The 27,941-nt window shown below is 59.1% G+C and overlaps 1 protein-coding gene across 37 annotated transcripts in view; it reads left to right on the top strand.

Annotated features, from left to right (window-relative positions):
• Window positions 1-27,941, top strand: part of MACF1 (microtubule actin crosslinking factor 1) — a 146,023-nt gene that overhangs the window by 31,986 nt on the left and 86,096 nt on the right. For 20 of the 37 annotated variants that reach the window (XR_005103133.1, XM_037379887.1, XM_037379881.1 and 17 more), the window contains exons 1-21: window positions 12,398-13,486; window positions 16,394-16,560; window positions 17,692-17,804; window positions 17,897-18,003; window positions 18,448-18,567; window positions 18,672-18,767; window positions 19,047-19,174; window positions 19,288-19,381; window positions 20,153-20,307; window positions 20,444-20,720; window positions 21,134-21,262; window positions 21,529-21,606; window positions 21,741-21,902; window positions 22,499-22,603; window positions 23,188-23,283; window positions 23,675-23,800; window positions 25,104-25,109; window positions 26,028-26,180; window positions 26,631-26,785; window positions 27,211-27,337; window positions 27,749-27,932. Coding sequence is in view for 36 of the 37 variants with exons in the window: in XM_037379887.1 (XP_037235784.1) it covers window positions 12,509-13,486; window positions 16,394-16,560; window positions 17,692-17,804; window positions 17,897-18,003; window positions 18,448-18,567; window positions 18,672-18,767; window positions 19,047-19,174; window positions 19,288-19,381; window positions 20,153-20,307; window positions 20,444-20,720; window positions 21,134-21,262; window positions 21,529-21,606; window positions 21,741-21,902; window positions 22,499-22,603; window positions 23,188-23,283; window positions 23,675-23,800; window positions 25,104-25,109; window positions 26,028-26,180; window positions 26,631-26,785; window positions 27,211-27,337; window positions 27,749-27,932 (3,556 nt within the window). In the remaining variant the exon portion in view is untranslated. Of the gene's footprint in view, window positions 1-2,044; window positions 2,276-4,122; window positions 4,185-5,342; window positions 5,433-6,409; window positions 6,429-8,077; window positions 8,156-9,974; window positions 10,068-12,397; window positions 13,487-16,393; window positions 16,561-17,691; window positions 17,805-17,896; window positions 18,004-18,447; window positions 18,568-18,671; window positions 18,768-19,046; window positions 19,175-19,287; window positions 19,382-20,152; window positions 20,308-20,443; window positions 20,721-21,133; window positions 21,263-21,528; window positions 21,607-21,740; window positions 21,903-22,498; window positions 22,604-23,187; window positions 23,284-23,674; window positions 23,801-25,103; window positions 25,110-26,027; window positions 26,181-26,630; window positions 26,786-27,210; window positions 27,338-27,748; window positions 27,933-27,941 lie in introns of those variants that run through there. The other 17 variants (XM_037379913.1, XM_037379907.1, XM_037379906.1 and 14 more) reach the window with 5 other exon arrangements.

Here is a 27,941-nt window from a genome sequence, read left to right as displayed (position 1 = left end):
TCCATGCTCAGGTGATGCCCCTGGTTTTGGGGTGCTGGAAACCAGCTCTGGGGCAGGATGGTTTTCCCCGTTCCCCCTCAAGCTGGGTTCACTTAGGGGGCTGATAGCAGTGGGAAAACCTCAAAACCCACCTTCCCCACATGTGCCCGCCTCTGCCCCTTGGTCCTTGCTGCGTCTGGCCCCTCTGCAGGGGATTCATGCTGCCATGGGGGAGAGCAGAGGGTGCCCCGGTGCCTTTCTAGAGATGCGGTAGACTGCGCTCTGAGATGCAATGGGGGGAGAGGAGGTGGGGAGGGAATTAAACGGCATGCATGATCCTGCAGAGCTTTGGGGCTGAGATGCAGGCAGTTGAACCCTGTTCCTCGCTTGCGCTGGGAGCAGCTGGGGCAGGTCTCGGAGCACTCCCAGGCTGTCCCGCAGTGGTCCCTGCGCCTCGGGGCTGGGCTCTGCCTGGGCAGGGATGGAGTCGAGGATGGCACAGCTGTGGCTCAGCTGGGCTCAGGCTGGGTTGTTGCTTGGCTCATCTGCGTTTTCATCGCTGCAAGTCTGACCTGTCTTGGGAAAGCAGCACTGTGAAAAGCCTTTTGCAGCTGGAAGCATCCATGCAGCTCCAAATAGCGTTGGTGGTGCTGGAAACCATCGAATGGTCGTGCGGTTTGCAGTAACGTTCAGGGCCTGGTTTTCACTGGTGCTGCTGGCGGTAGGGTCTCCGTTTGCCGCCGATGTTCCCCGCATCACTGCCACCAGCCTTTCCTCCGTGCCCTGTGTGCCAGGGGACCCCAGGCTCCGTGCTCAGCCTCTCCTGCCCTCGCTTGCCACTGGCTGTCTTTGGAGCGGTGCAGATGTCCTCTAGCCACTGTAACCTTCCCTCTGGCCATGCCTTGCCCGCCTGCTGCCCTGACCATCGCCTCTGCTCGCTGCCCCTGGCTGGTGACAGGGTGGCTCACGGTGGCTGGGGCCGGCGAGCTTCTGCTAGGCAGGGGAGAGGGCAAGCATGGGGGGGTTGCAACAAGTTGCTTCTCAGGGTGACTCTGGAAAAGATTAGCCAGGGAGAGATAAGCTTGCAATGCCTTAATATTGTTAGTAAGCAGTAACAGGGCATTATTATTAGCTCAGATGATAGCACGGGTGCGGGTGGGGAGGTGTAATCTGGTTAGAGCCCAGGAACCACCCAAAGGTGGTGAGATGCAGCAAAAAAAAAAAGAGGAGGAAAACACCCATTTATGCAGAAGATGGGAAGAGGGACCATGCCGAGGAGCTGCTGTCCTGCGGGCACCCCCCGGATCCAGCACCATTGCTGCAGACTTTCCGTGTGGGATGTGGTGACGTGCCGCCGTCCCCGTGTGCTCCGTGCGATGCTCGGGACATGCTCCTGCCTTCCCCCCGCAGCAGCCCGGCTCCTCTCGCCCTCCCGGCCGGGGCGGTGGGGCTTCTGCCAGCAGAAGGTTTGCAGGGGGATTATATTTAGAAGAAAAGGAAGAGAGGTGGTGATAAGGAGGCCTCCGTTATCTCCCTGCGTGCCGAGCGGGGCTGCGGCTGGGTCCCAACTCCAGCGCTTCGGACTGGGGAAACGATTTGGGAAGAAGCTGCAGGCGGGCAGGCGGGAGCAGGCAGAACAACCCGGCATTGTCCCTCCTGTCCCTGGTGCAATTAACTGGAAAACAAGACAAGGAAAAACAAGCCACCAGCCCGCCAGCAGGGCAGTGCCCAGCTCTGCAGGGTGAGCCTGCACCCCCAGCCCACCGGCTTTCTGGCGCTGGGAGCTGCACCGTGCGCTGGCACCGCTGCTTGCTGGCTTGCAGGAGGGAGCAGCTCTGCCCGTCCTTGCTGGGAGCTTTCTGAGCAGCTTTGCTGGCCATGGGGACCGCAGGCCGGTGAGGATTTTGCTGGCGCAGAGCTGCCGCCGGCTCGGCTGGAAGCACCCGGAGAAGCGTGAGGAGCAGGGGAAACGCGGGCAAAGCAGCCGTTGGCATCGCGGTGGGGGTTGCGGCGATGCCCTGGAGGAGGAACGGCTGGTGCCCGCGCCGGGGACAGCGGGTGTAGGAAGTGGTGCGGTGGGAGGAGCTGCGGTCAAGAAGTCACCCACCCGCACACCCGTGGGGCCAAGGTCAGCGAGCGGGTGGTGCCGCCAGAAGACCCTTCCCCAGGAGTTGGGAGGTTTGCTTTGCCAGGACCCAGCGCTCCCCATCCCGGGCTGTGACGATGGAGAGGTGGCATCTCTCCGGGGAGGAGAGGCGACTGAGCGCCTGCCTGGCGTGCCGGATGTGCTGCATGGGTTAGTACCCGCCGGCTCTCCATCCCAGCCCGCCGTGCTGCCAGCACTGCCGTGGCTGGGGTATGGCTCAGGCTTTATCCACCGCAGATCAACGGCGGGGTTGGGAAGGGACCCGGCACCATGACTCTGGGTGGGTTTGGGTGCAGGAAAGGTCCCTAAAAACACGTGGGGGTGACACAGCTTCCTATTGCAGGCGGCGGCCGGCGGTGCCAGGCGGCAGCTCCGTGGCTTGGCCCCGTCGTTCCGGGAAGCCGCACTGGGGCCAGAGCCTAGGGGGGATGGGGAGCGAGGGTGGCCGTAGTTCAACCACAGGATGGATTTTGGCACCTGGTTATGTGCCTTGGCCGGGGGATGGAGTGGGACGCAGGGGAGGTGACGTGCTGACGGTGTGCCGCGTGTTCTACTGCCATGCCTTCGAATGGAGGAAGCTGTGGGGTGGAGGAGGAGGAGGAGGAGGAGGGGGGATGTTAGATGGTGCTTTCAAATCCACGTGGATTGAGACATGGGGAGGTTTTTCCGAGGGGCTGTGGTTGCCTGGCCAATGCAGGGACCCCCCCATGACCTCCCTGTGCCAGGAGGGGGGACATGGGACCATCTGGGCAGGACATGCAGCGTGAGCCGAGAGATGCTGGTTTTCTCCCTTTCACTCTTTTCTAGATACTTTTCTTTTTTTGGCTTAAAACCAAGGCGAAGGATGCTTCTGCCTGGTGGACCGTGATGTCGGAGGGATGTCCTGGGGTCGCGGGGCTCATCCTTTCCCACTCTGGGCCCCCTGGGCTGCTCAGGGCAGCGCTCGGGAGCTTGGGGTTGCGTGCTGTGGGTCAGTGCTGAGGCTCTTTCCTCCCAGATGATGTTGTTAAAACCAGGCAATCCCGTTTGGCACAGAGCTGGCTGCCGGGATTGCCCTGAGCCCTCCTCACTGCCTGGGCGTGGGGAGCTGGGGGCTGAGCGGGACCCTGTGCCCCATGGGACCCTCCAGCGGTGTGGCCCCATCTCATGCCCTCTCCTTTTGCCCTGTTTTCCTGTGTTTTTCATGTGAGAGACTTATTTTTTGCGCCGAGAACAGGCAGGGCAAAGCCCACTGATGGCAGCACCATGAACCTCCCCGCCCGTTACCTCGGGGGGCTGGGGGCTGCCCCTGCTGCTCCCTGGGGATGGGACCCACCTTGTCACCCTGTCCCACTGGCATTCGGAGCTCCCGGCGTCTGGCCAGGGTGCCCTTGGCTGAGCTGCGGGATGGAAATAAACCTTAAATCCTGACAATCCAATGAACCAAAAATACAGCGCCAGAATAAGCTGCTAATTGCGCACGCTGCTAGCGCCTGGCAGAGGCCTGTTATGGGACATCTGTGGGTTTTATATAATGTGTTAAAGCCTTTTGGGAGTGGGCAGGGGTGGGGGACACCCTACTAAAGTCAGCGGGGCTCGGGCAAACCCCACCTCCCTCCCTGTACTGCTTCCAGGGGGGGGATGAGGAGGCACGGGGGTCCTGGCTGGCGGGACACATTTTGGGGGTTCAGTTGCCAGCTGCAACTGTACCTATCCCAATCCTCCACACTGCTTTTATTCAAACAACGCTGTTCTCCCCCCAAAAAGCGGTGTGTTTTGTTCTGTCTGGGTGGGTGCTCCTACCTCCCTGCCCGAGTGAGCCGTCGGAGCCGCGTGAACGGCTCTGTCCCGCACTAACCCCTGAATAAGCCGCCTCTGTTCCCCTGGACGGGCGCAGGATCCGGCCGGTGGTTCTGGCAGTGGCAGCGATTCCTCTGTCTCTTCCCTTCATTTCAAAGTCATTTGAGTTTCTGCATGAGAAACACTGACCGAGAGCTGCCTTTGTCTTCTTTTGACAGATGAACGGGACAGAGTCCAAAAGAAAACCTTCACTAAATGGGTCAATAAACACTTGATGAAGGTAAGAGTCACATATTTTATTTTAAGGCTGGTTAAACGACAGTCTGTCTGTCTGTTCTGGCTCAGGGCTGGCAGATAAATGCCTTTTAAAAAATATATATTTTTTTTTTTGTCTAGGAATTTTTGCATTGGATTTGAGTGTGTGTCTGTACTCAGAGCAGGGATGGTTGGGGTGGAAATGTGCCAGCGCCTTTGGAGGGCACTGTAACATCGCCTCACAGCCCGTTTTATTACATTTGCCCTCCTGAGCACCCTGTCCTTGCTTTAACGCGAGGCTGTGCATCCTCTCACCCGGGGTTGTGGGCAGCAAGGGTGAAGGAAGCATCGGGCTGCTTCCCCCTTGCCAGGGCAAAGGGGCTTTTTCATCTTTCCAAGGATGCTCCTACGTGGAGAGGAGCCCCACGGTGTGCGAATGGAGCTGCTTGCAGCCGTAGGTAGCTAACCAGGATTGGCATCACACCACAAAGTGCCTCCCACTTTTCTCGCTTAATGTCACGTGTTATTTAATTCTCTATTTGCCCAAAAAATACCAAAAAACCCAAAAAACCCCCACAAACCAGGAGAAAAAAAGTCATTTGGGCATTAGGTGTCACAACTGTGTTTTCCTGCCAGCTTTGCAAATCTCTGCGTCAAGCTTGTGGCTCCTTTCTAAACCTTACAAAGGAGGGAAAAAAGAAAAATCTTGGGGCCACCTGCTTGGGGCTGCTGGGGGAAAAATCTGGGAATCCCCAGCCGCGTAAAACCCCAGGAGAAGGTCTGGGGGAAGAGCAGGCAGAGAGGCCACATGCAGCTGTGCTCCAGGTCGGAAGCTAGGTGCCGTGTTTTGGGAGATGCTCTAAAGTAGCATCAGCAACAAAACCACCACTCTAGGACCGAGCTACCCTTTCCGCAGAGGTCTACGTGCAGCGTCGAGGGATTGCCCGGAGTACGGATGGTTGAACGGTTTGAGTTTTGCATAAAATCGGCAGCAGCTTCTGCCAGGTCATTTAGGAAACGGGAGGATAAGGATAAGGATAAGGAATTATCCTCAGTGATAATTCTGGAATAACCGTTTGAAATGGCCGTGGCTGGGAGGGAGACATCTGCTTGCTGCCTTCCCCCAGGGAGAGCGCAGGAGGGCGAGCAGATCTGATGCCTTTTCCTCCCCGGCTCCCCGCAGGTGCGCAAGCACATCAATGACCTCTACGAAGACTTGCGAGATGGCCACAACCTCATCTCCCTCCTGGAGGTGCTGTCGGGAGTGAAGCTGGTAAGTCCCCAGGGCTGGGCAGTGATGCTGCTGCCCCCCAGCCCCCCTCCCTCCTCCCTCCTGCTCCCCTCTGCTCCCAGCCATCAGCTGTCAGTTCTTACGCCATAGTTTTGTTTTCAAATGTCTGTCATTGTTTCTTTTATTATTCTTATTTATGATGATGATTTTAATAATTTTCACTCAAATCCATGTTCCCCAGGCTGGTCTCTTGGATACTCTGTGATTAAAGCCGCTGGCTTATGGTGCCCTTATTGAGCCCTTTTTTTGGGAAGGCTTACACGCCTTCGTCTTCTAGATTTGGCTCAATACGTAAAATAAGGGATAATAGTGATTTGATTAAAACCGTTTCTGTGACGGTGTGCCCAGCCGTTTAGCTCCGTTTTGACGCGCCAGCCCCGTGCTCAGCTCCTGCACGAGCTGGATTTGTAGCAGTCGGTGGCGTGCAAACCTCCTCCTGCGTCTTGAGCATCGTAGAGTCCCCCTCCTTCCTCCTCCTCCTTCTCAGACTCACACATTCACTCAGCTCTGGGAAGATCCCAATTGCTGCAACAGGGTGGCACAGCAGGAATTATTTTAGTTTCCCCCTAAAATAGGATCTGGGCAAAGATCTCCTAACTCCCTCCGTTACCCTCCAGAGATGCCAAATCAGTTTTTGTGGGGGCTGAAAAATTGGATCAAGCTACTTGTGATCCAGACAGCTTCCTTCTCTTCGCTTCGGCTTTCAAAACCAGGGGGAAATTTCCATGCTGGAGCCCGGGATGTGCTGGAAATCCAGCTGCCTTCATCGCCGCTCTTTTGTTTTTCCTTTTACCTGGGTGTTGCATTTTGGTTTCCATTCTGTCTCCCTGTTGTGTCACCCTCCCATCGCCCTGTCCCTCCCGTCCTCATTAGCAAATAGAGCCGCCAGCTCAGAGGAGCCTTCGCCTGGTGAGAGCGCCGGCCTGGTGCCGTGCAAGCAGCGAAGAGCGTGAGGAGGAAGATGATGATGATGAAGAAGTAGGTTGAGTCTGCCCGGGCCGCAGCATATCCCTGGCAGACACTGGAATGCCATCAGATAGTCCAGTGCAGCCCAGCATTGCTGGGGGCTCCGACCTTCCCCTCTCTTCGGTTTTAGCCGGGATTTTTGATAAAACCCACCCAGTTCACCCAAGGGTGGTCGCCCCGAGCGAGGGTCTGCAGAGGGGAAGCTGTCAGGTCCTCGTTAGCAGGCTGTGTTCACGTTCACTGGATTATCTGTGCGTGCACTGCAGTGTCGGGCCGCAGTCAGGGCACGCCACCCACCTGGTGTGACAGCATGTGTCCCCCCCCACGGGGCGGGAGGGCACAGGGACGGGTCCTGCACGCTGCTGGCGGCCGGGCCCCCGTCTGCTCGGCCCTGGGGGGGCTGCTGTGATGGCTGCTCACCTCACACTGCATGGACAGGCTCCGGGCACAGGCACCTTCTTGGGGGGCTGGTTGCCACCGTGGGGTCCGGGGCGCAACCGGCAACCCCGTGCATGTGAGTGGAGATGGGAGCGAGCACAGCCCAGCCCCAGCTGAGGGTTACCCCGAAGGCTTTAGGTTACCCTAAAACCTTGCTCAGGTGTAAGAGAAGGTGTGTTTTCCAGCCCCCTTGCTCGGGGTGATGATTCTCCTGTGCGCTGTCAGCTCCTGCCCGGAGCAGCGTAGGAGCAGCCGAGGCTGTAGCACCTTCCCGCTGGGCTCCGCTCCCCTCCAGCCCTGGAGATGGTCCCCTTGCAGGGGTGGCCCTTCAGGCTGGGGAGGGAAGGTGACTCAAAGGACTTGGGATGTCCTAGCCATTCAGAGCATCCTGGCGACATCTCATCTTGAGGCTGGAATCAGGATTTGGGCGTCGATCCTCCTCCTCCTGCTGATTCAAAGCAGACCCAGCATCCTATACCCTTCCCCGGCCATGGCTCAGCTGCCGAGTACCTCGGAAAATCCCCTGCCCACAGCAGCGGTGATGGGCACGGCCCAGGGCATCTCGTTTCTCCCCTGCCCAAGGGTTCAGAGGTGGTACCTGGGCAGCAGCCCCTGCCCGCATGCGGAGGGAGCTGAGTCGTGTCTGCAGGGGCTGATGCTGAGGTTGGGGTTTCTTTGCCACCAGTGGGGACCCATGCTCGGTCCTGCCTGGGTCCCCATGTCCTGCTGCAGAGCACACCTGCCTCTCTTTCCACCTGGACGGGTCAGATTCTGTACCCGCTCGAGTCAATCTCTCTTTGCTGAGCCCTCTTCCCAGCTAGTCTGGCTGACCGTGGGGTGGGTGAGATCCTGCCCTGGCATCTGGGAGGCTGAGCTGGTCCTGCCTGCTGCTGGCAGCTCTGAGCCTGGATGCAGACCCTCGGGGTCTCAGAGGTCGAGATCTCAGGGTCTTCCCACCTCCGTGCCTCACCGTGGCCTTTTGGCCCTCTTTCAGCGGGATCACGTGGAGCAGTGACTTTGCTCCCAGAGCAAGAAGATAGAGCAGGGTGTGTGGAGTGCACGGGGGTCACACCAGCACGCTGAGTGTGGGGGGCTGCTGCTGGTGGCTCCCAGGGGCATGCGGGGGGGGGGGGGGGGGGGGGGGGGGGGGCGGGGCGGGCTGTGCATGTGGGGGGCTGCCAGCCTGGTGAGCCTGACCTGAAGCTTCTGTTTGTCTCTTACAGCCACGTGAGAAGGGGCGGATGCGTTTCCACCGGCTGCAGAATGTGCAGATTGCTCTGGATTTCCTGAAGCAGCGACAGGTAAGGGCTGATTTAGGCTCCTCCAGAAGCAGAGCCGTGTGGTTTGTGGTTCTTTCTCCTGGCTGAGGCTCGGGAAGGGTGTCGAGAAGCAGCATCAGCCCATGCTGGGGTGCCCCCATCCCCGCGGTGCCGGTGCTCCTTGAGGATGGCACTCAGGGGGCTTTCCCCGTAGGCACCCTGTGCTTTCAGAACCACCCGTGTGGTGCAAAAACTAGTGCCAAAATGAGGAACTGGGCCCCAGTTCTGGGAAGGGGTTTGCAAATGGCACGGTCGAGTCACGTCTGAGCCCTGAAAGCCTCACCCAGGGCTCCCCAGCAGATCCCAGCGGTGGGGCTGGCTGGCTGTGGCACATCCATACCTTCCCACCAGTTCTTGGGGGGGGGGGCGGCACGCGATGTGGCAGCTGGCTTCTGCCCAGCCCCAGGCAGCCATAGCCTCGGTGCTGGCACTGCCACACGCATCTTTGTGCTGGCATCACCCCTCCGGACAGCACAGCCATACCGTCCTCCTGTGCTGCTCCCGGGCACCATCGCCCTGCGGCTTTTGGGGGGCACGCTGCCTCCGCCAGGCTCCGGGAGGTGCTTGTGCAGCTGGCAGAGACCAGGCGTGCTCCGCACCCCCCGCCCGGAGCAGTGGGATGCATCCTGAGACTTGCTGGCTCCGCAGGTGAAACCCCCCCAGCCCCGGGGCCGGGTGTCCTGTTCCGCCTGTTGGGTCAGGTCTCCCCGCTGCGATGCTCCCCAGATATGCCGAGAGGATGATAAATTGTACCAGTTCATGCTGGAGCAGAGACTTTTCTCTCTCTCTCTGTTGGCCTGAGGGCACTGAATATATTTGAGCACGTGCCCCACTCCAGGGAGGGTGAGCTGCTTCCAGCCCCCCCCACTCCTCCTCCCCAGCCCCTTGATAGAGACATTTTGCCGAGGGCTCTTGGGAACTTGTTTCTCTACTTGGATGAAACAGCTTTTTCCTTTGAAGCGTGATGGCCTGGTGACAGCAGCCTGGCTGGGACGTTTTACCCCAGATGCTCCCACTAGAGACTGATCGTGGGGTCCCACTGAGTGTTGAGGTGCGGGGACTCCCCCGTGGGAAGCTCGCCAGTGGAGAAGAGCCCAAAGCACGTGGCAGCTCCCGGGGAGGTGGCTGCAAGGAGAGCAGAGAGCAGGAGCAGCAGCCAGGCAGTCCCGCTCTGGTTTGCATCGTCTGGAAGTACCGAGGCTGGTGCTCCTGGTGCTGCAGGCGTCTCTGCGGTTCAGGGACCGCACACGTGTTTAAACGTTAAAGCAGGCGGGAGGGAGCAGCTCTGGGACTGCGTGGGGCCAGAGGCTGCCAGGACGAGGGCTTTCGGTGGGTGCTGGGAGGGACCCTCAGCAAGGGCAGCGCTGGCATTGCTGCCTTTGTTAGGGCTGATCGATTAGCAGCGTGGTCTTGAACCCAGGAGGGAGTTCATGCAGCTCGGCCATCCTCTTTTGACCATGCTCTGTGGTCTGTACCTGTTAAATTATGCACTAGCGCTCAGGGCTTTGGGGACAAGGCATGTCTCCGCGCGAGCTGAAGTAAAGCCATTAAGTGCTGGGGAAGCGCTTCTCGATGGAGAGTGCTAGAGACGTGAAAAATCCTTCCCTCCCTGCCTTCCTGAGCCGGGGCACAGGGTGGCCTTGCTGCCTCTTTGGAAGTGCTGGGGTCTCACGTGTCCTCTCCCCACCGATGTGCTTAGGGTGGCCCGGGGGACAGCGTGGGTGGGGGGACACCCCCCCTCCCCCCCGCTCTCTGTGGGTGAGATTGATGGGGAGCTTTGACCTTGTTGCTTCTCTTTCAGGTGAAACTGGTGAATATTCGCAATGATGACATTACGGACGGTAACCCCAAGCTCACCCTGGGGCTCATCTGGACGATCATCCTCCACTTCCAGGTAGGTCATGAGAGTTTCTTGCTGAAGGATGTGGGATGGATGGCAGGCGCGCGTTGTCTCCCGGGGCGCTGGCATCCATCTGTCTGCATGTTCCGTGGCGATGCCGGCATGTAGATGGGTCTGGAGGATCAACGACACACGTTGCAGTGTCATAGAGACGGGTGTCGGAGAATAGCAACACCCTTTTCTCATCATTTACATAATGAAATCATTAATGATGGGTTGTGTGCGGTGGCCTCCCAGTTGGCACCAGGGTTGTTGGCGGTAGCTGTTTGCTCAGCTGAAGTCTCTGCAGAAGAGCAAATTGGGAAGGGGCAGCGGGGGGAGAGGCTGAGCTCCCACTCACGCGGGGCTGTTACCCAAGGTGCTCCCAGCCCTTTGGGTGGTCGGCACAGCCACGGGATCTTTTGTCGGGCTGGAAAATGTCAGCTGCGTGACAGTGGTTCAGGACAGGGATGGGAGAAGCTCTCTGACCCAGCTGGGGTGCTGAGGAACGCACTTAGGACCATCTCCAGCAATTGTGTGCTATAGATGCTGTTGCAAAACGGGGTCTCGAGTCTTTAGTAGCCCCAAATGATGTGGTTATAGCTTTGATGCCCTCAGGGGAATGGCGCGTGGCCCCTGATGCCACCAGTGCCTTGTACATGTGGGGTTTGCTGAGCGGTGCCGCTGTCAGCAGCTTGTTAGCGCCGTGGCATTAGCTCCGGGGTCATCTCTGCCGCGGGACCAAGCTGGTGGGAGCTGCTCCCTGCCCTATCCCGGCTGGCATCTTCCAGACAAAACGCTTTGAGCCCTCGTAAGAAATATTTTCATTTTTGGAGGACGAGAGGGCAGAGCCCTGCGGGTCTGGGCGGGGGGAGCGTGGGGATGAATCGGGTGTCAGGCTGCTGACGGGGCGCTCCGCCAGCCCTTCGGCCCTGGGAAGCAGCTGGGGTCGAGCAGGGTCTGGATGCTGATGAGTCACTGTCATCTCCGGTGGGGCCCTGGCTGGTGGCATCCTGATCCCCGCTGTCCTCGGCGTGGCCCTGCCCTGGTGCGTCCTCTGCTGCGGGAGACCAGGGAGGGGAGATCAGGAGGTCCTGGGTGTCCCCTCCGTGCCCAGCTGGGAGGGGACGCTGCCACCCTGCCGTGGGGGACAGGGTGGGTGACAGGGGGCCCCAGGGGAGCTGAGCTGGTGCCGGCGAGCCTGCGCGTCCTCTTCCTGCCTGCGCTAACGGGATTTTTTCTGGGGTTGTAGCTCCATTGTGAACCTCTTAATCTCCCGTGTCCCAGTGCTGCTGCTGGGGGGAGGTGCCTGGGGGAGGTCTGGGTGGGCTGGCGCCGGTGCTGAGCCCAGGCACTGCCACCTCCGCAGGGGGCTGGAGCGGTGACAACGTGGGGGCTGCCCCCCATGCCCTGGGAGCTCTTGGGGTCATCGGGTCCCTTAGTCATCTCCTGGGTTTCTCCTTGTTGACTGTTTCCCCCCTCCCAGCCCTGCTTGCTGGGGCCGAGGGTCAGTCCCCCCATCTTTATGCCCCCTGCTCCCCATTTTCCGTCTCGCCCTGGCTTTCGGTGCACGTTACCCTGCTGTGGTCGCTCGGAGCTGGATGCTGCTGCCCCTCGAACCCCTGCCCTCGGCGGCGTTCTGGCCAGGACGTGTGGCCAGACTGGGACGGGGAGCGTCGGCGCTGCCGTGGCCTCTTGGGACCCCATGACGGCAGCTCCCTGGAGCGGTGCTGAGTCCCCAGGGGACCTTGGGCTGCCCCTCCGTGCCCCCAGCTGGGTGAGCTGGGCAGGGGGGTGAGCACGTGAGCCGGCCCCTCGGGGCTCGCAGCATTCAGAATTGAGGAGCAAACCTCCCGAATTGGAGAGAAACACCCCTGTGGGAGCCGGCGTGGTGGCTCCACGTCCCCGCTGCCGTGGTGGCTCCATGTCCCCGCTGCCGTGCATGCACAGCTGCTCTGACTCCTCCCTGCTTTTTTTTTTTTCCTCTTTCCCCCCCCCCCCCATTTTTCTCCCACCCCTTCCTTTATGCTACCTTTGCCAACCTTCCCTGGGTTTTGTGGTTTTTTTATCCCTTCTTCCCCACCCTCTCCCACCCCCTCCCTGCTCCGCTGCCTGCTCCCTGCTCCCTGTTTGTGTTGGCGAGGGCTGTGCTCCCATTACCTCATATTTGGAGAGAAGGATGCCGCAGCCAATCCCCGCTCCCTCTGCTTTTAGGTCAAGTGATTTCTGAACTGCAGTGAGATGCTTTGAATTTATCTTCTTGCAGCACCCAGGCTGTAAGATGGCTGTCTGGAACGGCGGCGGCAGGGCTGGCGGGAGGGAGCGGCGGCAAGGGGCAGGCGGCGGCACGGTGTACGATGATGTGCGTTTGAGCCGATGAAGCTCGGCTCGGGATTTATTCCGGAGCTGGCGACTCACTTAGCTGCGTTACTGCCGGCACTGAGGAGGAGGAGGAGATGGGGAATTCTCTGGGCTGCGTTAAAGAGCCGAAGGAAAAAGCTGTGGGAAAGGCACCCCTGTCTCCCAAAAAAAGGGTCCGCTTTAAACGGAGGCGGAGGGGGAAGAGGAGAGAGATGCCGGAGGCAGCCCCGCAGGAGGAGCCCCCAGCCCTGGAGATGGCTGAGGATGAGGAAGCACCGAAGTCGAAGGCAGCCCCCCGGCAGGAGGGAGGAGAGGAGCCCCCCAGAAGCTGGCAGCACGGCGGGGACACCAACCCGGTGGCCCTGCACCCCGGGCTCATCGTGCAGGTGAAGGAGCGGTTTCAGGGGGAGGTGCAGAAAGCTCGCCTGGTGCTGGAGCCGCAGCGGCCGGGTGCGGCGGGAGCTTCCCTGGAGGAAGGCACCACCGTCATCGCCCGCTTGCTGGAGAACCCGGCCGAGAAGGACTGCGAGAGGGCAGTGAGCCGGCTGGTCGAGCTGCAGAGGAGCGGTGCAGGCAGCCGCCGGGCTGTGCTGCTGCCCCTGCCTGGGGGGACCGGTGGCCGCGTGGAGGGGCTCCTCTCCCCGGTGAGCACCGTGTCCGGCGAGGAACCAGCAAAGAGCCGGGAGAAAGGAGGCAGCAATGATCCCAGCTCCAGCGCCCCGTGGACCTGCTCCTCCGCAGCAGAGCCGGGTACCGTTTCGGAGCTGTCTACGCCGTCCCCCATGGTGGATCAGCTGGAAAACCCCGGTGTGGGGAGAACCTCAGGGTTGCCATCATCTCGGGCCGGGGAGGGAGATGGGCATGGACCGCCGGCCTCCCGCAGCCCGTCCTCCTTCAGTGGGCGCAGCGGCGGCGCAGCCCGGAGCTCCTCGGGGTACGGCAGCGATCCGGCGTGCCGGCCGGCCAAGGGTGCTGGAGCTGGTGGGACCACGGCGTCTCCCTCTGAAGGTGGCCGCAGGCTCAATGCGGAGGGCTGGGCTTGGAGGGGGAGCTCGGGGCCAGCCGGAGGAATGGTCAGTGCCTGCGTGTACCCTCTCCCCCTTCTTGGAGCAGGGTGGGGGGACCTGGTTTCAGATTCCTGGTGACCCCTGGGGATGGTCGTCTTGGCAGGGCGCAAACTTGTACTGAGCGTGGACGGGAGGGCTCTGGTGCAGAAAGCTCCCAATGCCTTTTCCCCTCTGAGCATCTCCACCAGGAAGGCATCCCCTAGGGACCAACCCGTCCTGTTCTCCGCTCCTGGCACGGGCAGCCAGATAGTGGCTGTCGCCGGCACCGGTGGGTGCGGCCGGTGGTGACACGGGCTCGCGGTGCCATTGCATTTGTGGTTGGCAGCACGCTTGCTGTCACTGGTGGCACACGTGCCCTCAGGGCTGCTGGGTCGGGTGCGAGTTTGGGGGGTCCCTTTGCTGCTGCCCGTGCTCAGCTCCCAGGCAGGCGGCAGTGGGCGAGCATGGAGGCGTGGGGGCTTTGCCTGTTTTTGGGGGGGGGGGGGGGGCTCCGGTAGGAAGAGGAGGGGGCGATGCTGTGTTCTGGAGCCTGTTGTTGCTGTTTGGAGTTTGCTCTTTGGGGCTGACAGGATAGTGCCCTTGGGTTTGGCCAAGCTCTGCACGCCCCAGGACAAGCATGGGGTTGGAGGAGCAGGAAGGGGGCTGTGGCCCCGGGTACCTTTGCTGGGTTTGGACCGGTGTGGCAGCCACTATCCGGCCTTCAGCATCCTGCCACCGGTTGCTCGATGCACGAGGCTGATGTTGGAAGGGTTTGGAAGAGCTGACCCTGCGTCCTGTGAGTTTCCATTCTCTCATCCCACTGGTGCCTCCCTAAATCTTTGTCCTGACACAGACATGTGAAGAAAAGGAGGGTGGAGCTGGTGCCGCATCCTGCACCTCTCTACGCGCATCTCTAGGAGGGTCTCCTGCAAAGGTGCCCTCGGGGAAAGGCCCAGCAGTTGGAGAACCCCAGTGCTGTGTGAATGACTGAAAAATAAAGGATTTTTCTGAGCTGGGTGCTGCGAGGAGCTCCCTGGTGGGCAGCGGCCTGGAGAGCCCAGGTGGGGCACAGCCAATGGGTGGGTTTGCAGAAGGTTTCATTCTGTTCTTAAGAGCTGCTAGGTAATCGATAAGGGGGTGCTGGGCAGGCGGAGGTTTGTGGGTCCCTCCCTGCAGGTGTGGAGGGTTCCATCCTGCTGTTTGCCCAGCGCATCACCCTATCCATCCTGGCTGTGCCGCCGGGTACCGGATCCCGGCATCCCTAAGAAAACCCAGTCGCGGGGCTGGAGGAGTTAAAGGCAGCGCCGGCGGTGTGGCAGCGGCTGACAAAGAGCAGTTTTGTGTGTGAGGAGCGTATCAGGCTCGGGAGAGGGAGGTGAGCTGCAGCATACCAATTACACCCGTCGCCTGTCGCCTCAGTATCCTCCCCACCGTGCCTCAGCATCCTTCCCGCCGGTGGGAGAGGCGCCTGATCCTGCGGGTCCCTGCCTCCTACCTGCAAAGGGAGCTCTGACACTGGGTCCTGTGCAATGCCAGCACCCAACCCAGGGGTATCTGGGGGGGGGGGAATAAAGCAACTGGGTGTTTTCAGGGCAGAGGAGGCTCAGAGGGGCGGTGGGTAGGGCTGGGTCCTGGCACCCCTTCTCCTTGCCGTGCCTGGAGGAGGAATCCAGCGAGCAAACCGTCCCCATTGCCTTTCCACAGGCACCCCAGAAAATACGAGCAGCTCGCATCCTCCCCTTTGTCTGCCCCTTAATTAAGGGGAGGTAATTGTACTAATTGGGGAGCTGGGGGGAGGATGGGCGAGGAGGAAGCCGTGCCAATCAGAAATATGCTGGCATGCGGAGACACGTGCGTTTTGTCACGTGCAAGTCTGGGATTTGCAGCCAGTCCTGTGCGTCTGTCTGAGAGGGGTCTGTGACTGTCGGTCTCTTTTGTTGGGGAAGTGGGTCACGGCACCCCTGCCACCAGCACCCCCCGGCACCTGCCTCTCCCAGGCCTGGCGAGGCAGAGGGGGGATGCGACAGCCTTCCTCCCATCCTTCCCTTTCCCCCTGGAAACAGCTCCAAGCGGTTCCTCCAGCTTGAGGTTGGGGGGAGACCTCTGCCCCACATGTCCTCTCAACCAGCACCTCCAAGTGCCGTTTCCCATTTCTTACATTGTATTTTTTACAATGTGATGCTCCAGGTGGAGCACCCACCCCCACGCTGCCAGCCCCGGTGAGGGTCAGCATCAGTGGTCCCCTCTTGGGTGCTCCCTCGCCGCCCAGCTGTGGGTGCTGCTGGATGGGGCTGGCTGGTCCTGCGTGTTTGAGCCCTGGGTGTTTGAGGGTGCTGGGGCTTCTCGGCTGGGTGCTGGGCAGGAGGGGTTTGTACAGGAGGGCGCAGCGGCATCGCTGTCAGCTCAGCACGTTCGGGATGGGAAGAGACTTGCCGAGGTGTTGTGTTCCCGGTGAGGTGCCCCCCAAGCCCTGGCTGGGGGTGCGTGGCGGTGTAACGTGCCAGGGTGTGCGGTGATGCTCTGCCGGTGCTCGGTGCTCGGAGCGTGTCTGGCAGTGGAGGAGCAGCCCCGGCGACCTCGTGGTGGTAGGTAGGGAGCCAGGGTCCAACAGTGGCAGCTCCTGTGCCGGCTGGGCTGGGCTGTGTGGCCAAGCAGTGCCTCGTACCCCGGTGACATGGGGCTGGCTGTGCCCCCCTCGCCGGTTTGGCTCTCCGGTCTGCCCAAACCACGGCACCCAGCCGCTCACCCGCAGATCCGGTGGTCTGTTCCCAAGTTTCTCAGCTGTGGGGTCCCCTCTCCCCCACGGTGACCAGGAGTTTTCTCCTGCCCTTCCCGGCAGCTGCCAGGTCTTGGGTGAGTTCACAGAGACTGGACGTGCCTGGTGGAGCTGTTCCTCCTCCTGCATCACCACATGCCTGTGCCGCTTCCTTACAGATCTCCGACATCTACATCAGTGGGGAGTCGGGGGATATGTCGGCCAAGGAGAAGCTGCTTTTGTGGACGCAGAAGGTGACGGCGGGTTACATTGGGGTGAAGTGCACCAACTTCTCGTCATGCTGGAGTGATGGAAAGATGTTCAACGCACTCATCCACAGATACAGGTAGGCAGGGAGGAGCAGTGGAGAGCATCATCTGGGTGGGAGGAAGGGCTGAGGACCTCCTGGGGTCCACCGATGTGGTTGGTGATGGCCTGGAGTGCTTGGAGATGTAGATGAGTTTTGCAGTCTCTTTTACCTGGAAATTATCTCTTCTGCCAGGTAGCTGGGGGGTGGATGCTTGGAAAGAGCACCAAATACATCAGGCTGCAATAAAAAAACATCTTGAGTGAGGCTGGGGAGAGAGGCAAGAAAGAAAAGCTTTTAAACTGGGAGCGCTGCCCTGTTTTATGTGTTAGTGCTGCCCTTGCTGCTCTCTGTGAATAGCAGTGCTTCCATCCGTGCTTTCATCCAAGGATCTCTGAGCTCTGCCGAGCAGCAGTTAAACCTCTCACAGTTCCTTGAGAGACAGCACAGCCCCCCACACCTTCTGCCTGCTCAGCACCGGCACCGAGGCAGAGCTGGGGCCAGCAGGACCAGTTTTTGCTGCGGCTGCGTGGTCCAGGGCGCTTGGCACAGCCTTGAGAGCCTGCAGGAGAACAGCAAAGGCCCCGTGAGAACGCATCTCCTTGTAGCTGGAAATAGCACTGCCTCCCTGCACTGCTCCGTGCTCGCTCGTGGCCGAGAGGAGCGGCCAGGGTTTAGCAGGGAAGGACACGCAAGGTTCTGCGGGCAGGAGGTGGGGTGCCCAGTGGGCAGCAGCCTCGTGCTCAGAGATGGATTTTCCTGGTTCTGCCGCACTCACGTGTGGTCCGGTTGTGCCGCCCTTTGCTGGTGCTGTTCTGTTGCTGGTGCAGGGCTGGCAGCACCCCTGCCTGCCGCCCCCCCTCCTGCTCTGCCCGCATCCTCCGGAGAGGTGTAACCACCCCGCTTTGGGGTTGTTCTGGGCATCTCCTTCCAGGGAGGGCTCGCAGTCCCAGTCTGGCATGCTGGGTGCAGAGCGGGTGCTGGGAAGGGCAGGTTTTCCTTCCCGAAGGGGGTGAACAGGGAGGTGCTGCAGCCTGGATCCCCTCGGGCAGCCGCCAGCATGGGACAGGGGTCAGGAATCACCTGGGGCGGCCGTGCCCCTGCAGGGTGCTCCGCCCTGGGCACCTTGTGCTGTTTGCCATCATCCTGACTTCGGTCCGTGTCTTGCAGGCCAGATCTGGTGGACATGGAGAGGGTGCAGATCCAGAGTAACCGGGAGAACCTGGAGCAAGCCTTTGAGATCGCCGAGCGGCTGGGGGTCACACGGCTGCTGGATGCTGAAGGTGAGCGGCTGGGGGAAGCGCCTGGTGCGGGGTGATGCTGACCTCCCAGCCCGCTCCTGTTCCTCACCACCTTTCTGCTTCCCCCTTGTCAGACGTGGACGTCCCCTCTCCGGATGAGAAATCTGTGATAACTTATGTGTCTTCAATCTACGATGCCTTTCCCAAAGTCCCCGAGGGAGGAGAAGGGATCAGCGCTATCGTAAGCATCGCTGCGGGTTGGGAAGCTGGGACAGCGATTTGGGAGGCAGCAGGATGGTGCGGGAAGGGTTTGGAGGTTCCCCATCCGCCGTAGCAGGCAGCTGATGGACTGAAGAGGCTCGGGGGGATGAAGGAGCTTCTCCATTAGTGGGTCTGCTCCGTGAACAGCTGGTGTGCCTGTAGGGCCATGGCGTTCTCCACCCTCTGCGGGTTCTGCCACGGGTTTTGAGCTGGTGGGAAAGCTGAGCTGGCTTCTAGGGAGCAGCTTGCAAGGAGGATCATCCTCCTCCTTCCCCTCCCCGCGGTGGCATTGCGGCAGGGAGGTGCAGGCCAATGGTTCACCCCGTGGCCGTGACGGTGGCACCTCCGTTCCCTCCGTGCTCTGCCTCTCCCCGTGGAGACCTGTCCACCAGCAGTGCTCTGCAAGGGTGCTCTCCCCTCACAGGAGGTGGATTCAAGGTGGCTGGAGTACCAGAGCCGTGTGGAGTCCCTCATCTCGTGGATCAAGCAGCACACGATACTCATGTCAGATAAATCCTTCCCCCAGAACCCTGTAGAGCTAAAGGTAGGTCCTGGCCGAGGTCCGTCCGCAGTGTCCCATGTGCTTGGCACTGAGCTGGGTGGTGGCATTCCCCAGGGTGGTTTCTGATGAGCCTTTTCTCATCCCAGGCACTTTATAACCAATACATACACTTCAAAGAAACTGAAATCCCAGCAAAAGAACAGGAGAAAGGAAGGATAGAGGAGCTCTACAAACTGTTAGAGGTAAGTATCATTGTGGCTATCCGGAGGCTTGTAGGTGGAAGTGTTGTGCTTTTAGCAAGACTAAAGTGTGCTCAGTTCAGGTTTGTTTTGGAGAAGGGGAAATAACTCTCTGATTTAATAGTAGTCCTGCGAAATAACTTGCTACTGATGTAGCAGGCAGCACACCGCGGGAGCGGAGGCAGAGCTGTTGCCTTCTAGCCCCACTTCCCTTGCTGTCATCTCTCTCTAGCCAGCTGGAGGAGGAGTGAGAAAATACCGTTCTGTTGATGTTTTCCCCAGGTATGGATTGAATTTGGACGTATCAAGTTGCCCCAGGGGTACCACCCCAACGATGTGGAGGAGGAGTGGGGCAAGCTCATCATAGAGATGCTGGAGCGTGAGAAGCTCCTGCGGCCGGCGGTGGAGAGGTCGGTGCGCTGCCCACGGCAGGCAGAGTCCCCTGCGGGGATGTCCCCTGCTCCCCTGGCTGGAGGGCTGTCCCAAAGCCTCCCTCTTACTCTCTTTCCCTCTGTCATCGCAGGCTGGAATTGCTGCTACAAATCGCTAACAAAATCCAGAATGGTGCTCTGAGCTGTGAAGAAAAGCTCACTCTCGCGAAGAACACGCTGCAAGCTGTGAGTGGGGGGGTGTTATTTTCCTCCTCCTCGTTTTCTTTTAATTTTGGGGGGTTGTTTGGGGGTTTTTTTCTGCCTCTTTTATGCCCGTCTCTTCCCCTCGCTTGTGCTCCATTGTTCCCCTGGACAATTTTCCCTCCTTTTCTGATGTTGAGCCTATCCCAGAGGGGCTGTAGGGGTGGTGGTGGCTACCTGGTGGCACGAGGACCTTGGGGACGGGGGCACAGCCTGGCCGTGCAGCAGGCTGCCTCTGGGGATGCAGCTAGCGAGGCTGGACCTCTGCAGAGGGGCTGGCTTGGAGAACTGCAGTTCTGGCAAAGCTGGTTGTATAATGAGGCTTCAAACCCCCAGATCTCTTTTATTTCTCTAAAAGACTGGTGGAAAGGACTCGGTTGCAGACTGTAGCTGCCTGGGTAGGGAGTAGATTGCGGAAGAGGGATGTTTTGTTCTGGCAGAGAGAGGTGTAAGGGTTAGAAGCTAAAAATGGTGAAACCCAAGCAAGAAAACAAGATGTCCGTTTAAATGGCTGTCCATGGGACCCACCGCAGGAGCCCATCCATCCCTAGAAGCTTTTGGTTCACCTGCAGAAGCTTTTCTAAGGGGGATGGATGTCGTTGGTGTGCCGAGAGCGATGAACTCGTGTTTTTCTGCTCAAGTCCAGCTCGTGGATCAAAGAGTTGTTTTGGTCTTCAGGCTGATGCTGGCTGCTGTCGCGTTCTCTCTCCCTGGGCTGAGGGAACCCAGCGCCGAGTCTCCTCTCTCTCCGGGCAGGATGCGGCTCACCTGGAGTCGGGCCAGCCGGTGCAGTACGAATCCGACGTGGTGATGTACCTGCAGGAGTGCGAGGGGCTCATCCGCCAGCTACAGGTGGATGTGCAGATCCTTCGGGATGAGAATTACTATCAGCTGGAGGAGCTGGTGTTCAGGTGCGAGGGGCCACGTCTGAGGATGGAGAAACATGGTGGGGGGTGATGCACGGGGCTCCTCTGCTCTGTTGTGGGGAAGGAAGGGGTGAGCGTGTGTGCATACGTCTTCTGACCCCTGCCTTGCTCGCTCCTCCAGGATCATGCGGCTGCAAGACGAGCTGGTGACGCTGAGGCTGGAATGCACTAACCTGTACAGGAAAGGCCACTTCTCCACCCTGGAGCTGGTGCCCAGTTCCACGCTGAGCACGACACACTTGAAGGGCGAATCCCTGACGAAAGGGCTACACACCTCCTCTGCCTCCTGGTTCCGGAAGCCCATGACCAGGACAGAGCTGGTGGCCATCTCTTCTTCTGAAGATGAAGGCAGCCTGCGCTTCGTGTACGAGCTGCTGGCCTGGGTGGAGGAGATGCAGGTGAGTGCTGGCTCTTGGGGCTGAATGACCTGCCGCCGCTCACGCTCCTGCCTTTATCTGTGAATAATTACTTTGATGGCTCAAAGTTTCTGGAGGGCATCGATGATTGTGTCTTGAGTTGGGTTTTGCCTCTTGTGATGCTGCTCATCAGTGGGTATCGGAAGATCCTTTCAAAGCTGGAATCCAGTCTGTACTGATGCAACCAGTCCTTTGGTCTTACATGGGTGGGAAGGTTGTGTGGGCTGTGCCAGAAATCATTCCGTGTTGGAGCGCTGGCTTAGGACCTTCTACCAGCACCGGCATGGTGTTTGCTCCCTCTTGAGTGACCTAGGAGGTTTTCTTGCCCTCGTGTCCTTTTGAGACACGCTCCTGCAGATGAGGAGCACTGACTTGAACCTCTTGGCCTGTTCCAGATGAGACTGGAGCGGGCAGAGTGGGGGACCGACCTGCTGAGCGTGGAAACCCAGCTGGAGACCCAGCGGCACGTCCATGCCAGCGTGGAGGACCTGGGCTCCAGCGTGAAGGAGGCCAGGATGTACGAGGTATGGTGGCACGGGCTGGGTGGCATGGTGCGTGTGGGAAGCTGCGGGCACCAGGATCAGCTCTTGTGGGTAGAGGTGCTTGGAACAGAGGTATTTCTTCAGGACAGAGCTTCTGAATTTACACCGGGGTGGTGCAAGAGGCTGCTGCTCTGAGCCATCCTCTCCACGTCCTCTCACTCACGCAGAGCTGGGGAAAAAGATTTGGAGATGGGGTTTCAAGTGATGCTGTCCTGTGTTGGATAACAGGAGTGTTTTTCATCCGTCAGGGTAAAATGTCTCAGAATTTCCGTGCTAGCTACACGGAGACGCTTGGCAAGCTGGAGACGCAGTACTGCAAGCTGATGGTGAGTGGGCTCCTCAGCCTGGGGAGTGCGGGGTCCATCCCTGCTCCTGGGCATCCCTGCTCTGAGGCTGAGAGGGGGAAAGAAACCAGTCGCTTTCAGAGCAGGAAAGAGGAATTGCGCTGTGTTCTGTTCAGGAAACCTCGAGCTTTCGGCTGAGACACCTCCAGAGCTTGCACGGGTTTGTGTCTCGGGCCACTGCTGAGCTGATTTGGCTGAATGAGAAGGAGGAGGAGGAACTGGCCTATGACTGGAGTGACAACAACCCTAACATTGCAGCCAAGAAAAACTACTTCTCGGTGAGCGACCCCGGGGCAGGGCTGGTGGGATGGGTGCTCCCTTGGTTGCGCTTCTGCTGCTTTTGATCTTCTGTGGGACCTTCAGCTCCCAACAGACCTGAAGTCCTCAGTGACTTGGGAGGGAGCTTGTGGCTCATCAGTGCAGCTGATGAAAGAGCTTTCCCTAGAGCAGAAAGTACCAAACAGTGTTTGTTCAATTGAGTTGCAATCAAAAAGGCATCAAAAGAGGTCTTTGTGGCACTGTTTGGAACTAAAGGCAGGGGGGAAGAAAAGTCTGAGCCAAAGAGGAGAATTGATTTCTCCTTAAAGTGGTATAAAAAAATTGCTGTCTTTCCTCAATTGCACTGTCTGGAACCGAAGAAGTCCCCGGGCAGGTTTCCAGTACTCTGGTGACATCTGCCCTGGGTGTTGGGTGCACCGGAGGCATCCCGATGGGCATCAGCTGCAATGCTCCCGTAAGCCGTGCTGGTTTCCCTGAGACCCACTGGTATTGGCAGCAGCACTTCCACGCTGCATCTTGTGGTAGCTGGACACACGGTCGGAGCAAGTCTGCTCCCGTAGCCGAGATTTGGACTTTGCTTGTGTCCTTCCTGCAGGAGCTGACGACAGAGCTGGAAGAGAAGCAGGACATCTTCCGCTCCCTCCAAGACACAGCCGAGCTGCTGTCCCTGGAAAACCACCCGGCCAAGCAAACCGTAGAGGTGAGCAGGCACATGGAGGAGCCAGGAGGAGCTCCAGGAATCAGCTGGCAGCAAATTTTCTCACTTGGGATTGGGAAACCTGCTGTCCCACCCCACGGTGCCCTTATGGGCAGCCAGGGCTGATAAATTACGGTGGCAGAGGAACGTCAGTGCAGTGATAGAGCTGTTTTATTCTGCGGAGCCCAATGAGAAGCTGGAGGCCATTCCCAGTAATCCCCACCAAACTGCTCTGCACAGATACTCTCGTACAGGGCATGCACCTTCCCTGCAGTGAGGTGATGCAGGGAATGGCCGTGGCTCTCTTGGAGTTATCCAGGCTTCCAGGGAAACCGTGGTGGCGCATGTTTCTCCACGGTGTTTCTGGGCTGGGAGAAAGCAAACCTGTGCCTGTCGCAGCCCCTGGCATCGCCGGGCCAGGGTCTGCTGCCTCTTGTACCTGTGCCCAAACCCACCTGGCCAGTGCCAGATCTCGCCTGCTCATGTACATCACGTTCATCCCACCGGCTGCAGCTGTGTCCTTCCTGGGACCCTCCCGGCTGGTGGATGCTCGTTCCTCATGGCTGTTTGGTGTGTGTGTTCCTCAGGCCTACAGCGCTGCCGTGCAGACCCAGTGGCAGTGGATTAAGCAGCTCTGCCTGTGCGTGGAGCAGCACGTGAAGGAAAACGCTGCCTATTTTCAGGTACCTGGCAGGGGCAGCCCAAATTTCCCCTGGTCACCATCTGCTGCATCCCGCTGCGTGAGCTTTGTAGGCTGCTGCTCCCTTTGGGGGAGAGGGGAGGAGGGATTTGTGGTGTGCGTGGGGGCTGCTTTCTCCTGAATCATCTTTCTCCTTAGCTGCTCTCTGGGGAATGTCTCACTGGGAAAAGAGGGCTCAACTTCCATGTAGTTCTGCCCATGCCTGTGGGATGCTGGCTGCCTTTGCAGCCCCAAGGCCAGAACAGCGTTGGGAGCTGCTGGCTGAGCTGTTGGGGTGGTCCCTCGGCTGGGTGCTCCCTCGGCTGGGTGCTCCCTCGCCTGCGGAGCGCTCGGTGCACTTGTGCAGGTTTCTGTGACCCTCTTTGCCTTTGCAGTTCTTCAGTGATGCCCGGGAGTCGGAGACCTACCTGCGCAACCTGCAGGACTCCATCAAAAGGAAGTATTCTTGCGACCATAACACGAGCCTGACGCGGCTGGAGGACCTGCTGCAGGACTCCATGGTAGGTTCTCTGACATCCCCACCACCCTGGGGGGGCGATGGGTGGCCTTCTCGCTCTGGTCCAGCAGTATTGCTTGGGGCACCTCTTGCTTCCCAGGGAAAATTTGGCTCATTTTATTCCTGCAGCCACCCATTTCCACGTAATGTGGTTTGTTTCCCCATCTCGGTCAATGTTCTGCTTTTCGTTGGAGCTGCTGCATGTCTTTGTACGTGATCGTGGGGTGCAGGCTGTGTGCATCCCCACCTGCACCGCTGCGTGGGTGTAACGCTGCCAATGGTAGCCGCATCTCAGTCGTCACGCTAGCTGATGGGTCACTTTTATTTAGAGGCACCATCCCGGCTCTCTCTGTATCCTCGGGGTGAGGAGCAGGCGGTGTGTGCTGTCTGTGCAAGCTCGTAGCTCGATGTGTGAGCTGGTTCCTCCCCATCGGTGCCCATCCTGGTCTCCGCTGATGGAGGCGTTGCGCAGAGCCCGCAGGATGCTCCTGTTTCTGCTTTGGAGCTGGCGCTTGCTAGGAGCGCGATGGGATGCGGAGAAACGCCTGCTCTTTATCCAGAGCAAATCCCATGTTAATCCATCGGGCTGTGCCGGTGGGGGGAGAGCCAGGGCAGCCAGGGTGTGCGGGGTCGGGGGCTGGGGGGCTCTGGACACATGGCCTGGCTTAGCCGGCGCGACAGAGAGCAGACAACAGGCAATGGGATCAGCCCTGGCATCTTCTGGTCTGAATGGGCCTGAAAAAATTCCAACCTCTAAACAAAACCCAAGCAGCAAAGCATCAGGTGCTGTTTGAAACCAGGGGCAGGGGAGGATTTGGGTTGCGGGTTAACCCCTGAGCCGCTGGTGGCAAGGCCAGGAGGTGACATCTGAGCGCGTGGAGGCAGGTGGTTGCTTTGGCTTTGCCTCATAGGGCACCCCACCGGTGTCCACCGTGTCCCCAGTGAAGCTGGAGTGCTGTTACTGGGTGTTCGTGAGGGGTGCATGAGCTGGGCTAGGGCTCACGGTCTTCTCTCCTGGAGGCCTGGGGGCTCCCATCCTCTCTGTCATGGTCTTGGGGTTGTCCTGGTCTGTCCTCCAGCGCTACCAGGACGCGGAGCAGCCAGCCTGGCTCCTGGGGTCTGTCTTGGTGAGCCCTGCAACACCAGGAGCCTGGTGGGCACCGTCTGGGGTGGGAGAGGCTCGGCCGGGCAGCTGGAGAGTGGCCACCATCTCAGGACTGGGGCAGCTGCCCTGAGCTCAGCTATATTACTCTTTCTTACCTAATAAGTTAAAGTTGTATTTCTTCCAATCATGCTCCCTGGGACAGGCACAGGTAGTTTATTTAATCATTTATTCTGTTCTTTTTTTTTTTTTTTTTTTACCATTCAATTATCCTCCACTGTTGTCAGCACACTAACCAACCCCGAGAGTGCCAAGCATGAGGGAGGACATTTTTCTGGGGTCCTTTTGACATTTTTGCAGCCAGAACGGGCTGAGCTGCTACTAATCACACGAGCTGCCAGTGTCGTGATCTGCACATGTCTCCATCGGTGCCGGAGCCTGTTCCAGGGGAGCTTTGCCACCGGTCCCCTGGGTTGTCCTGTCACCCAACCTAGCAGGAACTTTGTGGGAATCAATTACGCAGCATCTTCCTCCAACCGGCAAATTTCTCCCCAAACCCAGAGACCTGTGCGATCACTCCACCTCTAGCCCCTTCTCCTGAGATGTTTTATCCACATAATTCATCGTATCTCCATTCCAGCCATTGGTTTAAACATGCCTTCATCCTTCGCTTTAGAAGAGGGAGCATGCTTCTGTGGTCTCTCCTCCAGACAGCTAAACATCTCCAGCTTCGGGCTGGAGCTTGTCCTGCTCTTGGCCCTTTACACCTCCTGGGACTTTTAATTTTGGTGTATGCTCTGTTCTCTTTTTTTCCCCTTTTGAAAGAAAATGTTTTCTTGTCCTAGTAGCAGAAGAGCCAGAGGCGTGCATGCGGCTTTGCCGGGCAGTGGGAGGAGCAGTGGAGAGGTCCCACCCTGACCTGAAGTCCAATCTCCCTTCCATCCCACCTCCTGACCCCTCTTCCCATCCCCTTAGGGCAGCAGGATGCTCCTGATGTGTTTGTTCAGCCCTTGAGATCCCAGCGTAGCTCTGGCAGGCCAGCACTGGGGTGGGGGGGTGCTGAGATGCCTGGGAGACACCTCCTGTCCCCTGCCTCCAGCAACCCGTCCTTCATCCTTCTTTCTGCCAGGACGAGAAGGAGCAGCTCATTCAGTCGAAGAGCTCCGTTGCCAGCCTGGTGGGACGGTCCAAAACCATCGTTCAGCTCCGGCCCAGGAACCCGGAGCACCTTGTGAAGAGCACGATCCCCATCAAGGCTGTTTGTGACTATCGGCAGATCGAGGTGAGGGCTGCAAGGGTGGCGGTGGGGCTTTGAAAGGGAGCACCCACGAGGGTCTGGGGTGAGCTCCACGGTGTCTGTCAATGGAAAGCAGGAACGGAGTGGGAAGGCAGAAGGAGGGAAATAGCACGGCTGGTTTCCCTGGAGCAAATCTCCATGTCTCAGGTTTATTCTGGGCAGGAGCTGAAGCCCCTTTCCCCAGGGAGGATGGGCTTCATCAGCCTCAGCCAAATAAGCACGTGGGTGGTAGCCAACTCCATTCCACTTCCTTGTCCCTTCCTCTCCAGACATGAGCGTGCTGCACTGCTTGGCATTATCCCAGGCTTTTCCTTGATTAAAATATATATATTTATGGAAGCTGGCTGTCCCCCAGGAGGGAAGCTGGCAGCAGGGGCAGCTGTGTGTAGCCCTGCTGCTGGTTTCTGATGGGTGGTGGTGATGGTGCCGCTGCAGATCACCATCTGCAGGAACGATGAGTGCGTGCTGGAGGACAATTCCCAGAGGACCAAGTGGAAGGTGATCAGCCCCACGGGGAACGAGGCCATGGTGCCGTCTGTCTGCTTCCTGATCCCCCCGCCCAACAAGGAGGCCATCGAGATGGCCAACAGGTGACCTGCTGTGCGGGGGAGTCCCGGGGGTGCAATGGCAGGGAGATGGGGAGGGGGTTGGTGGCATGGGATGGGACAGATCTGGGGTGGGAATGGGAGAGGAGCTGGGGTGGAGGAGCAGGAGTGGGTGGCACGGCTGATTTGGGGTGAGGGAAGGGATCCCGCGTGGTTGTACAGCTGCAGACTCCGTTGCAGTAGCTGCTACAGTAGCTTGCAAAAGAGAAAATGATGATTTGGGAGGGAGGGAGGGAGGGATCCCTCCAGGGATCTCGGGCACTGAACAGCAGGATCATCCCTTGCTGCAGGCTGCCAGGCTGGGATCGCTGGCTTAATGGGCTGGCAGCGACGGCTGGTGGATTAACAGGGTCAGGGCTGAGCGTGCTGGGGAGATCCAGGGCTGACGGATCTGCTCCTTCCCCTTGCAGGGTAGAACAGTTGTACCAGAAAGTGATGGCTCTCTGGCACCAGCTCCACATGAACACAAAGAGCCTCATCTCCTGGAACTACCTGCGGAAGGACATAGCCGTGGTGCAAAGCTTCAGCATGGAGAAGGTACGGTAGGAACTTCTCTGCCTGGCTCCGGGGCTGCAGCGCTCCCTGTCCGGGCTGCGGTGTGTGGCTCGGGAGAAAGGGAAATGCAAGGCTGGGGGCGTCAAGGGTCTTCTCAGGTGGGAGAACCTGAGCGTGGGAGTGGTGTGTGAAATGATTGCAGCTTTTCCCGATCAAGAGCATCAGCAGTTTGCTGCTGAGCTGTGCGAAGAGCTTCTGGGCTTAGCAATTCGTTAGGGGGTGAGATAGGCTGGAGGGAGGCAGGGGGGTGGTAGGAGAACCTTCTCTTCTCCTCTGAAAAGAAAATCCTTGGCGAACAAAGGTGATGAAGCTGGGGAGGATGGCTTCAGGGCTTCAGGGGATGTGTAGGAAGTCCTTCCCTGTGGTTAGATGTGCTGCTTTTCCACTTGGCAGCTCCGCTCCTTAGCGCAAGGGGAGTGCCAGCAAGCCTTGAAGAGCCTCCAGGCGCACTACGAGGACTTCCTGCAGGACAGCCGGGACTCGGAGCTCTTCTCGGTGTCGGAGCGGCTGCGCCTGGAGGAGGAGGTGGAATCTTCCAAGGAACACATCCGCCAGCTGCTGGAGTCCATGGAGAACGGTGAGCTTC

The sequence above is a fragment of the Falco rusticolus genome, chromosome 3 (assembly GCF_015220075.1).
Source record: "Falco rusticolus isolate bFalRus1 chromosome 3, bFalRus1.pri, whole genome shotgun sequence".
Classification (NCBI taxonomy): domain Eukaryota; kingdom Metazoa; phylum Chordata; class Aves; order Falconiformes; family Falconidae; genus Falco; species Falco rusticolus.
The sequence above is the reverse complement of the archived record's forward strand: the minus strand, read 5'-3'. Positions and strand labels throughout refer to the sequence as shown.